Source organism: Enoplosus armatus, chromosome 8, assembly GCF_043641665.1.
Source record: "Enoplosus armatus isolate fEnoArm2 chromosome 8, fEnoArm2.hap1, whole genome shotgun sequence".
In the NCBI taxonomy this organism is placed as follows: domain Eukaryota; kingdom Metazoa; phylum Chordata; class Actinopteri; order Centrarchiformes; family Enoplosidae; genus Enoplosus; species Enoplosus armatus.
The window spans coordinates 13,364,908-13,378,505 of NC_092187.1; the positions used below are offsets into that span (position 1 = coordinate 13,364,908).

Below are 13,598 nucleotides of genomic sequence, written 5' to 3' on the forward strand. Positions count from 1 at the left end.
GCTTTAATTCCACTATTTATGGCCTAAATCGCTGCATTTCTTAAATAGACACTCCACAACCAAGTTGCAGAAAATGCGTTATGGTGTTCGGTGTGAAAATACAGCGCACTGGTGTTTTTTTTAAGTTGCAGAATATCTAGTTGCTGAAATCCAAATTCCTCTCATTCTCAACGTTTATGGTTTTCTATAGAACAAAGGGATTTAGCGTTACTACAGCCATTAGGAGTTTTATGGTGGACGTAGAGAGAATTTTAGTGGTCAAATTCAAGTGCTGTGTCTGGACAGCTGTCTGCTTTCTTTGTACTTGGATGCAAGATGCATCATGTGAGACAACCTTTTGTCTGCAGGGGTAGTAAACAAGCTAATGCCAATGCCACCTTTTTCACAAATACGCCTGCAATGGACTCTCATTTCCAATGCTGAGGTCTGACGATGTTGCTTGTTCTCCCCCTTACTGTTGGAATTCACCAAAGGCACTAACTTTGTTTTCCATTATTTTTAAACAACACAGGTGTCCCATAAGCGGCTGTAATAGGACGAAAGTGTTATTGGAATATTGGATAATAATTCAGGAGTCCTTTGCAACATTTAGGAAGTAGCCTATAATCATAAACAATGGGCCATCATATTAATTTCACCTTGTGATAGTATCAGTTAGTCTATAAAGATTCGACGATGGCCCTCAACAGTACAATTAAAAGTTTACAATGACGCAGGAAAGAACACACAGGCGCATCCTTTCTCCAAACCATTCATTTATTACCATTTATTTAAAAGACAAAAACACCGGAGGACATGCCTCTCTTTTTAACAGTCACCCACAGATAAAAGTCGACATTTTGGAGGAAAATAAAATGATCACAGCAGCTTGAAACATCAGCTGGGACATGATTAATTTTAGAAGGAAGCGTCGGATACATTCATACTGCTTGGTCAATAGGCCCAGTCTGAGTGGCCTATAAGCAGCCGTTTGCAAGAAGACTAATTGTTGTTCTGCTTTGAAGCTTATAGACAAAAGCTGCAACCCAAAACATTTAATTTGATCAACTATAGTGAGTCCAAGGAGACATCATATCCAGACATGTCAATGTGAGTATTTTCAGAGTAAGAGGCTCACACATTACGGTGATATTCTGAGCGCTGTTGTCAATAACCACTAACTGGAATAATGCTGAATCCAGCAATTTTGAGGGGAGCAGTTACGTTTTTCTGAGTTTGTGTTTATGTCATCAGGGCACATTTTCACCCGGAGGGAGATGCAAAGGTCCCAGGGCCTCACTGGTAGTGCTCCTGCAGGAACTCCAGGAACTTGGGACTTGGAGTGCGCAGTTGTCCTCCATGGACTCTGTCATGATCCAGAGTCAAAGGGAATAATGAGAGTGGGCCGATTACTTTAGCATGCACAGTCAACATGCATGCTGTGTATTCTACATTGCCTTAACCGTTGGTTCAACTTCATTTTACAACATAATTATAGTCGTCCACCACTGGTCCGGTGTAGCAAGGTTTTTCATTTGGTAAAAGAGAAAAAAACTAAATAAAATGGATGACGAATTAATGTGTGGCATCATTTTGAATAGATAAGCTCGGACCTTTTGGTTAATAGTCATGTGTGCAGCAGACTCGTGAAGCCACTATTAAAGAATAAAAAGGGATCAAAACAAATAATATAGCCCTAACCCTTGTGAAAAGCTCTCGATCTGCATATACATAGACCACAGAGTAAGAAACAATCCTGAGGTTTTTAGAAGCACGCGAGTCATTCTATGTGATTTGTTCAACCTTATGTAAATAGTGAAACGACAATCAGGCTCTTGGGATTGCTTTTTAACGGGGTTTCACCTTATTTGTGCTCCATTCACAGCCAGTACTGACGTATAGTACTTTCTTAATGCAGAGGTTACACTATGTGTACCAGTGTCAGTGATAATAATTCCTCATTCTATGATTAAAATATTAAAATGACCAGTAGTGCAATAGTGTACGTGCCATGGACAGCAGTTCTCATGTAGTAGTAATAATAACAATAATGTTATTAATAATTATAACATTATTAATAATTATTATAATCATAATAATCTTACCTGTAAAACTCCATAACACTATGAAATGCATGTCAGTGAGTTCACTCTGCAGTTTGTGCTATGCCTGTTTAAGGAGCTGTAGCTGTTTAGCTAGCCTACCACCAGCCCATAAACATAAACACACACAGCACATATCTCTCTAATTGTCATAAGCCAGCAAACAGGAATCTGTTACTGGTTTTCTCAGTGCGCCTGTGGTGTTTGAAAATTATTCGTTTGAACCTCGGTGATCTTACCTAAAGCCAACCACTCCTACACATCCAACTCTTCCAAATTGATATATGACAATATCTACTTTCGATCACGTGTCTGCGGGGCGACTTAGACGGATTGCGCGTCATCTCGCCTTCCCAAATTTTCCCCTTCTGCTGCAGCTCGTATCCAAAACATCTATCTATAGTACGGAGTACGAGAGAGAGAAAGATGTTTAACTCGGTGAATCTGGGCAACTTCTGCTCCCAGACGCGCAAAGACCGGACATCCGAGTTTGGGGACAGGACGGGCTGCGCGTCCAACATCTACCTCCCCAGCTGCACTTACTACGTCCCCGAGTTTTCTGCCGTCTCCTCGTTTCTTCCACAGGCCCCGTCCCGGCAAATCAGCTACCCTTATTCCACAAATCTGTCTCAAGTACAGCCGGTACGGGAAGTTTCATACGGCTTGGACCCTGCTAGTAAATGGCACCACAGGAGCAATTATGCATCGTGCTACTCGGGAGAGGATCTGGTGCATAGGGACTGTCTTCCACCATCCACCATGACAGAAATGCTTATGAAGAACGAGAGTGTGTACAGCCACCACCATCACCATCACACCCATCCGGGCTCCAATCACCCCTCCACAGGTTTTTACTCCGGCGTGGGGAAAAACAACGTCCTCCCGCAAGGTTTCGATCGCTTTTTTGAGACCGCATACTGCAGCAGCACGGACAATCAGTCAGACAATTGTTTACAAAAGGGCGAAGGGGGAAAGCTGGAAAGCGACTCCCAGCAGCAGCAGCAGCAACAGCAGCAGCCCACAGCCTCTGTACCCGGAGCCCCGGAGCAGGAAAAAGACCCAGAAGATGAGGAGGAACATACAAATTCAGGCTCGTGCACTTCTTCCTCCGCAACAACCAAGGACGGCAACGCCAGCAAGAGCAGCCACTCGAGTAGGTATACCGAAGCTGTAAAATGGGGGAAGGTTAAGGGGACTAGCCCGGTGTTTTGTCGGTCAGATTTTATGTGGAGTTTTATAAGCATTCAAAGGATTTTATTATAACCCTACAAAGCTCTTTCTTGCAACGGGAAGAATTTTTACGATGGGAAAGCGCTTTGAAAAAAGGGGATGTTATACACAGACGCCTCTATGGTGAGAGTCTGTGAAATTTTTAAGAGAGAGCTATTGTGACAAATGTTAACTTTGATCATGAACTTGCGTTGGGCATTTTAAGGGATTCTCTCGTTGGGCTGTCGAGAGTAAAAACCAATTGGGCAGAACATTGCTTTTGGCGTCTTGTGAATTTTCTTTTAGCACTGGGTTTTCCCGCAAAATACATGCTGCACAGAGTAGGCCTATTACACACTTTACGGTTAAATGCGTTTATCTATCTATCTATCTATCTATCTATCTATCTATCTCTCTCTCTCTATCTAATGACAGATTAGGACCGTTTCCTCCATTTACAAGCAGACAGGAAATGAATCAGTGGTAGAGAGTGTTTTGCCTCGTCCATATATGAGGAGAATGCATAGGTTTGCAAATTATGCTATTTCCTCAATAGCCGCTGACAAAAATCCATTTAGTTTCCCTTTTGCATTCCACCTCTCTACTAATCCTAGCATGCAAGCTGACATTACAGTTAACTGGAATGACTGACCAGCATGAAGTCAAATAATGCTTGATTGTAAGTACTGAAGTGGCTATTATAGCTGCACACAGGTCCTGTTGGTGTTTAGTCCCATGTACACTGTATTAGCACAGCCAGGCTGCAGATACAAGCTAACTGAGGCTGGTGTTTTGCCCCTCTTCCACACACACACACACACACACACACACACACACACACACACACACACAAACAATAAAAAAAATCTATTTCCCCAGTCACCTGTTTGATAAGAAGTTATAGGGCCACAGAGGTCTGCACAGGCCATTGCAAACATGGCCAGTGCATTCACTGCCAAAAGATTGTGTAAATTGTTAGTTTAGCTCCAGAGGAATGTGGCGCATATAATGCGCTGAAATACTTTGTTGTTGTATATTTATAACAGATAAACACGTACTTAGAGGCTGTAAGTTGATATTATTCCCTCCAAGCGATTCGGATATTTAACACTCTTTATGGCTGGTTTATCTGATAGCCTCAGCTACTTTGCTTGATGAATGTTGACTGAAATGTTATCATTACTAATGCCACTGAAACGGTATTCTTAGCATCTTGCAAGCCTATAGTCACCTCAGCAATGAAGCTTATTTTTGTCACCTTTTTGTATGTATTATTATTGTTAATACATGTGACGATGTTGCCACTCTGATTTTATTTTGAATTGTATTATTTATTTTTCCTCCTTCAGACACTCCTCGTACAAGGAAGAAGAGGTGTCCATATTCCAAGTTTCAGATACGAGAGCTGGAGCGGGAATTCTTCTTTAACGTTTACATCAACAAAGAGAAGAGGCTTCAACTTTCCCGAATGCTAAACCTCACCGACCGCCAGGTTAAAATTTGGTTTCAGAATAGAAGAATGAAAGAGAAGAAGCTGAGCAGAGATCGGCTCCAGTACTTCTCTGGAAACCCCCTATTGTGAGCAGGAGCAGAAAAGTGTCACAGTCTTGGTCAGTGACATTAAGGCCTCTTATCTCATTGAATTGTAATCTTGGGCATAATTTTCTAAAGGAGCCCACATCACCAACAGTGCAATGTTAAAGTGGACAGTGATAGGCCTGCATGGGATAAAGCCGCCATTTTCTTATTGCCCTACGGGCGGCGGTGAATTTCTAGCTGGTCCCCCCAGAAAGGCCTACATGGTCAGAATAGTCATTTATACCTAAGCTATGTTCTTGAATATGTCCCTCTATTTATCACGATTCTCCATTGTGTTTATTCTATTGTTCATATAAACATATCTGTTGTTAAAATATCAAAATGTAACAAACAATTTGAATCCTTATTGCGCAGACAACTTTTAGCTCTTCCCCTTCTCTCTGGTCTATGTATATAGCATATCATTATCTAATTATTTCAAGACCAGAGTATGAACAAATTATAGCAAATCTCCTGGCTGCATTTTTTTCGCCATTGAGAACTGTGACGTCCAATCTGTGAAAGTATACCCCCCCCCCCCGCCCCCCCGTGTACAGAGTAGCCTATGCAATGTGCATTCGTGACTGTAAATAGGCGTATGTTGAATTTCCTTTCCCCTATTCCCCTATCCCTGCTGCTATTTTTCAGTACATTGCCCACACAACTTTAACAGCTTTAACGCCACCACCCGTTAAATTATTTGCTTAAAACATTGGTGCTTTGGATTCCAGAGAGGAGGAACATAATGCTGGCCTGTGTATCATTAATATAATACCTATGAAATAAACAGAAACGTATAGGCAAAACACAACGACTTTGTCCTTTTTGTGCTATCATTATCACAATTACCATTACTGATATGCTTTTTATCCTTGACAGCCGCAATGTTTGCTGCTTTTTCTTGGTCGTGAGCCTTTCGAACATGGCGACTGTTCATAAACGTGTGCACAACCTAAAGTTGTTGGTCTACATACATAACATTAGCACATTTCTGACTTGTGTTAATGGCCAGTTCATGATGATACACGCTTCTGCTGTGGTAGATTTGGTGGCGGTTGTGAAACTAAGGAAATAGTGTCGGCGGGCCTACACTTGTCAGAATTTAGGCTATTTTAAGGTTACACCACTCTGAAAGACCAGGTTTAAATTGTAGCAAGCGTGTTAAACGAAGATAGAGCCCAGATCTTAGAAATGTAGAGAAAGAGAGTGGAATGATAACCTCTTTTAGTGCCCACTAAATGGAATCGCCACTCTTGTAGTCTAGACACTGCCATAAAGACAGAGGCACTAAATGGCTATTTTTTTTCTCTTAATTGCACCGTCTGTTCGGGGGGAATGGCGTTCACTTCCGCAGTAAATAGTAAACAAGCAAGACTGGATGTCCGAAGGGGGGGGGGGGGGTGGGGGGGGGCTTATCAAGAGGTTTCGACATGAACTCGGTCTGTGCAGTCTGCATCGTCAAACCAAACCCCAACCCCCTCTGCACACAACCGTCATGTCCACCACTCGTCTAACCTGAAAATTGGAAAACCGCAGCAAATCCAAGCTTTTTCCCAGAGGAGAATTTTTTTTTACGGTCATGTACGTTTTCATTTTAATAAATATTTTTTCAAGATTTGGCCAGTGAAAGAACTCGTGAAATACTAATGTTTTGCAGCTCGGATATTTCCAAGCATTTGAAATAGTCTATTTGTCTGAGCTGACCCCAAACACTGGCCTATTTCAACACATCAGTTATGAATAAATAACTGTTGACTAATTGGGCCATGTGTAAGGAGTTATAACAAGAGATAGCTAGGGGAAAGGAAATTATAATTGGCATGTTCTTTTTTTTTGTTCAAGTGTGTGTGTGTGTGTGTGTGTGTGTCTGTGTGTGTGTGTGTGTGCGCGCCTTATGTGAGCGCATGTGTAGCAATTTCGTACGTGTGTTCCCCAACATATGTGCATGACGATTGCACGTGTGCATTAACTACAATTTATAATTAAATGTAGTCTTTGAACTTCAATAATGTCAAGGCCTTCACCTTTAACCCGCTGCAATAAAGTGGAATCAAGGAGCCCCTTTAGCCCGGAAATGTGTGCCGCGGCGGAGTGGGCCAATGAGAGTGAGTGGGAACAGAAAATGGAATGTGTACAGAGACCAACTTTGACCCCTCGCATTAAACTACAGCAGGTAACTTTGCCAGCTTTAGCACGCCCAGTAAATACACTTTATTGTCCTTGTAAAATGTATACGTTTTCACGCATGAGACGTTTTAAACCATGTTGGTATAAACTGTAGGCCTGTATTTGTATTCTCTAAAGAAAGAAGGGGGAAAAAAACATGTCGGTGTGTGGCTGTCGCAGTGTGCTCATCTTAATGGGTGGTTCTGTAAGTGCAAACATGACGGTTTGTGCGTGCGTGGGTGTGTGAGTCCGCGTGAGTCACTGCATCCTTTTGATTCCTGACTCGAGATGTGACTCCTGCTCAGGCTGCTGTGCGTGGATCAAAGAGATGTTTACAGTGCACGGTTATGTGTTTACTTCGGGGTGTTTAAGGAAGACCAGGGTCGTTTTGTTTGAGGTTGGGATAAAGGTTTTGGTCAGGGTTTGAATTGTTTTCATGTAAAGAAGGAAAAGGGGGGGGGGGGGGGGGGGGGTAAACCCGCCCTGGTTGTAACCACGTGATACACACTCTGTAGTGCATATGTTAACCAAAAGCTGGCGGGTGCTTTCGCTACACAAATTGAGATCAGGGTCAATCTGCATATGTCAGAGTGATATCAGGAAGGACAGGGCGCCGTCCTGACAAAAGAAAAGCGATGCTACACTCGCGGAGATCAAGGCTATAGGAGCCCCTCTCTTGCCACACCCACCAACCTTGGCCCTGGGACGGTGACGTGGGTAAGTTGTAGGTTTCTCAACGTCACTAACGGAGAGCGCTGCAGAGGCTCCTGCAAGTGTTGTCTATCAACCACACGGGGGCCAGGAGTCTCCCGGCCCTCTGCACTGTTTTGTTTCCTCAACGGGATCTTGAAAACGTTTCCTGAGATGGATGCCTCGGTGACATCAGAGCAGTATTATTAGTCATGGAGACAAACCTCTGCGTGGTGTGTCGTGTGACAGAAGGACAGTCCACTCTGCTGGAATGCAGCTCCTGCCATGCATGCCTCAGTCTGGCTTGTGCACTTGGGGTGTTGTGGTTAAGGAAAATGGCGGTGTGTTTTCATGTAGATGAGGCGAACCAGGAGGGAGAGGATATAGCCCGGTGTCATTAAACTGTAAAAAGGAAAATTAATTAAATCGGCTACATAAAATCTGGGGAAATATTTTAAAGAATATCAGTTGTTCGATCTGGTGCTGCAAACTATCAATAAGACTTGATTTTCTTTTACTTTGGGAATATATCAAGGCTATAAACAAATAATATTTTCTTCTTGAGTCTAGAGAAGAGTGTGTATTTATATTGAACGTTGTGAGATTATTCCCATAGGCCCATGAACTAAAATAGTATGGCAAGATAAGGAATTACAGCGTACTTATACTTACTGAATAACATAAAAACGCAATACATTATTTTCTCTTGGCAATAAAATTAACAGCTTAGGAAAGAAATATATATATATAACGTATAAAACGTGGTGTATATGTAGGGGAAAAAAATCCTCAGAAAGGTTTAAATGCTCTCATCAATAGAGATTTCTTTCGATGCTGTTTTTGTAACATTTCCAAATATTTCTGACTTAAGGTAACTTACCCATCAGTTATAATTTGTTAATTGTTATTGTGTTTTAATTGTGAAGTAAACGTAGTGGTACTCCTGTTTTTTTCCCTCTGCAAATACTAATCTAGGGGTTATAGGCTATTGAATGGTTTTATACTACAGTGTGCTACTCACATCTCAGCACCTATCCTGTTCTATAGGGCCATAAAACAGTTCGACGCTGTAAAACGAGCTCCTGCTATTGCTGCAACCAAATAACTCTCAAAACGCTTGAATCTACATTAGCGCATTTGTACGGTGCTATGTATTTATTGTTGCCACCGAGCTTAGTCCGACTGTAATTTATAGCAAGTTTTAAGTTAGATATGGCGGCCTGTAGTGTGTATTTGGTGTGGTCGTCGGTAGTAATAATATAATACCGCTGTACTTTGATGGCGGTTACCACTCTGGATTTTAATTAAGAACTTACATGATTCTGACACCATAAATTTGCAGTTGTGCACTGAGTGGACAGCAGCATGAAAGAGGACACAAAGCAGAACCTCCTCACATCCAACTGGAAAGATATTTCAAAGTGGCTGCCAGGAGCAAATGAGTTGTGTCGCCCCAGTGGCTCCTGATTAGTACAATAAGGAAACCCGCTACCATGCCGTCTGTCCCGCAGCATTCAACACCCATACCTGTTTGCAATATAATAACAGCCTCCAGGTTCGAAATCAATTGGACGACAATTTAGTGGCGAAAGTGCTGGCTGTACTTTGGACAAGTGTAAAGACTGTGGTAAAATACAGTCCAAGTCACCTCCGTGTGAGTGTGTGTGTAGCACAGGGTAGATTACACATTGGCGTGTGTGAGGGAACTCTTGAAGGTTTAATGCACACAGAAATACAACATGCACACATTTTAAAAAAAGAAAAAAGAAAGAAAGAAAAAAAACAAAAAACCCACATTTTTTGCGTGTAAAGCTATCCGAGCTGCAAGCGGAGTGTTGTTTTTTTTTATTGAAATTGTTTGGCTAAACGACTGAAGTAGGCTGTGAGCAATTGCAGAGAGAAAATCTCGAAATTTGCAGGAATGTCTTCTTGGAAAACCATATTGCGTTCGTGTTTCCATGAGAGAAGTAGACCTGGATAAACAGTAAACAGCAACAAAGTGCTCATTTTGTTCTGGACGCAGAAAGGAATGCATGCTCAGCGAAAGCTTTCTTCAATTTTTTAATAACCGTTTTGTTCTTAATACTCATTATATACAAATGTTGGGCTAATAAGCACATTAAACTCAAATTACATATTCTTTAATTGCCCACCCTTGGGTCTGTAGCAGGAAAGTGTTTTGTTTTTTTTCACTTTTCACGTCTGTGTCATGATACTGTATATGTAGGCCTACTGCACAACTGCGTGCGATTGTTACAGGCTCAGATCAGAATGATCAAATCACAAACTCGTGTTATGTAGTCTGTGGCATCATAATATCCATTTTTATCCATCACAATGCTCTCTCTATGGCGCTGCCAGTCTGTATGTATAACAACAAAAAACTGACTGTCACATCTGAGACACCAGAATACTTACTATGTTATTCTGTCAGGCGTGTGATCTTCCGGCAAGTCTACTGCCCCTTATCATTTCTGGTCTATGACATCATAATGCATATTTCCCTGCACTGTCAGGTCTATGATATAGCCTACCGGCTCTGAGGCATCACAATGTTCTCTGTACCTCTTGTGAAATTTAAGCATTATTTAGAGTCCAGAGCTCCTTGAAAAGTTGTACACATATAATTTGTTTTTATGTGCATGCCTTTTTTGTGCCAGGCTGAGTTGGGGGGTGTAGCCTGCAGGCTAGGTGTGAATGTGTCATAAAGCATATGTGTGTGTGTGTGTGTGTGTGTGTGTGTGTGTGTGTGTGTGTGTGTGTGTCTGTGGCGTCAGTTTGTGAGGAGGGCCCTGCATTAGGTGTGGTTATTAATATGTCCCTTAGGCAGAATGTGTGTGTGGATTAAAGAAGCATGGAGTGTGAAAGTGATATCCTTAATAATCCTTTATTCCAGGATTCTAGAACTTCATTCTTCAAAATGTAAATTTCTCAGGGACTACATAAAACCTTTACCTTACTGGTGCATGCCACTATATTGTGAGTTTTCTAAGGGTTTCACGAGCCCAAGTTGTTCTCCACACCCGTGAGACCATGTTCTCCGTCCGTGTGTCCTCAATTAATATAAAAGTCACAAAAACTGAAGAGACAAGTTTTTCATCAGCGATCTGTAGCTATGATTGGCCACATTCTTTCGTAAACGTGGGGAATGTTAAGGGTGGAGAATGACCACAAAGACGCTGGTTATTTAAAATATTTATTTCACTCACATTCAGTGCGTCACAGTCAAGCAAATAGTCTGTCTCGCGTGAAAACAAATGCTGACAAATACTCAAAGACATACATTGATAATATATCTTGCCCTTGCCTTTGAAAATGAGTCTGAACTGATCACACAGACAGACAGACAGACAGGCGCGCGTGCACGCCTCGTTCAAAACAAACTAGAGGACGCAAGCACACCCGCATATCGAACGTTTGAAACTGGTTAAACGCACGCCATCGGTTCGTGCAGTAGAATGTTTGCTAGAGATCTGTTGTTAAGTTGCTGAGCTAATAACAGGCCTAAATTTAGAGAGCAAACTGCAGATGAGACACAGTTTTGTGGCGGTCCTTAAACGTTACACGTATTTGGCACGTTGCGTTACTGTAGCCTCACTGAAAAGTTCATAATTATAGAAATTACACATCTAGAAAATGTGGAATTAGTTTTATGAACTTTATGTGTTCATGTAAAAAAAAACAAAAAACAGTGTTCGACTTTAATGCAATTCATTTTGCATCAGACGCCTTGCGGTTGATTCTCTGTAACATTTTGTATTGAAACTGCAGCGAGAGTCAGCAGCGTGTGAAGTTTCAGCAGCAGCGTGTTAGTATTTGTACTCCTCTGAGTAACTGCGGCTTTGTTTGGACTGGATAAATGTCCTAAAGCACTAAACTTACTGCAGCACAGAAAACACACAACACATGACACACTAATCGAAGAAACGGGGGAGTTTTTTTTTTTTTTTTTTTTTTTACTATAAATGTATCATGTGGGTTAGAAACTAACTTCATTATATTAAGAAAGATTCACAAAAACAGACTAACAACTTACACTGGGCTATTCAATTCAACCATTTTGAACGTTTTGCCTCTGTCCAGTAGGTATGAGATAATAACGTTAGTGTTGTCATGTCTATTTTAATTTAGCAGATGTTTTAGATTACATGTATTGGAAGTCAGTCAGAGTAACTAAGACGAATGTAGCCTCCTCATTTTCTCATTGCCTATTTACTATTTAGGCCTGTTCGTGTTTCGCAATAGTACCAAATAAATGTCGTTGGCTGGTTTTGACTGCAGCACAGTGTTTGTTTACGTTGTTGCTACTGATTTATATTTAAATTGAAATTGAAGTTTTCTGAACGGGACACATTTAAACTCTTGCGATAATGTTGACAACGCATGAATAGATTTGAGGACAGAAGAAGAATTGAGACGAATCAACCTTTTCAAAGATAAAAATAAAAATGTGCGTGCAAAACCTCCATTCATTTTGATGAGAGAGACATATTTAATTCTTCTGGCTCACAGCTAGTCTGAGAATGAAAAAAAAAAATGAAAAACCTCAGGAAGGCTGTTAATTTCACATCTATGATATATTGAAACCACATGTGAAGCAACGAGAAACTAAGAAAATAATACAGGATTGTGTATAACAATAGCTCAGGTATGCAATGAATCATTTACTAGGCTGTTTTGTGTCAACAGTAAAAAAAGAAAGAAACTAACAAACATAAGGCCTACGCTTAACGTCATTCTACATGTAAAAGGAATCCCTTTTACATCACAATAATAAATATCCTTATGGGCCCACCGTCCACCAGCGTACACATTTCACCGTCTAGTTAATATTTTGTAGCCTATTTCAAGAAAACATCCAGTTAAAGTTCCAAGTGCGGCTTCATGGGCCAGCCCAATCTAGTTAAAGTTAACTCCCTGGTCTAACAAGATCTAGCATGTTTGATTTTTAACAAATTGTGGTGTAATTCTGTAGGAGTAGTAAAGTAATATGAGAGAAAAATATTTGACCCTCAATAAATAAAATAAATAAAAGACCAGGCCGAGGTTTAAGGCTTTCGTAGTTAATGTATGAAATATGTTACTGTAAATCTGCAAAAGGATGTCAGTAAAACGCATTTAAGAAACACATCACAATCTTAAATTTAGCAGATCAAATGTAAAGGCAAACATTACATTTTTAGGCTACTTAACAACGTCGAGGGTTAAAACCTCGTCTGCAGTTTGACGATTTTTTTTCAGTTTAGAATTCATGAAGAAGTTCACGTTTCTGTTGTGGTTTTCTTTTAAATAACTCACCTGCGTACAGCTTACCTTGCTAAATCGGTGGCAACAACAACGCAAATCGATGAAAACAAACAAAAAGAACTGACACAAAATGCACTCTGTCATGACAAGTCCTCGATTGCTTCATCTCCACAGCTCTGGCGCCAGGACGAAAATGAAATCACACGTTGACTAAATAAATTGTCTTTCAAACATCTGAAGCTCTGAATTAAACAGAATTAAAACACTCAAAAGCCACGTAGTAAGTGCCTTTAAAAAAATCCCTGCTGCAGCAGCAGCCGTCCTTTGTTCCCTCTGGTGTGGGCCTGCTGTCCTGACCAGCACGTGGACGCTAGGTGGCGCTCGTGCTCCATCAAAAACCCTCCAGGTTTCCCAACTTGACCGCGCTGACGTCACGCCAGTCTGGAGCATCAAGGCCACTTCCACGCCGCTATTGGTCTGAAAATCACATGACATGTCTCCCAGCATCCATAATTATGTTACTGATATTTTTGCACCCCCCTCCAAAAGATGTCAGCATCCTACTGTCCTTACTCTCCTGGAGAAATCCCGTAGTTCAGAGCAGTGGAACACACCAAACGATCACTG

At 41.2% G+C, this 13,598-nt stretch overlaps 1 protein-coding gene across 1 annotated transcript; it reads left to right on the top strand.

The window, feature by feature from the left end:
• Positions 1-2,365: 2,365 nt before the first annotated feature.
• On the top strand, positions 2,366-4,872 carry hoxc11a (homeobox C11a). Its single transcript, XM_070910490.1, is given in 3 exon segments — positions 2,366-2,493; positions 2,495-3,234; positions 4,640-4,872. Coding segments are annotated over 3 exon segments (1,101 nt in total).
• Positions 4,873-13,598: the final 8,726 nt, after the last annotated feature.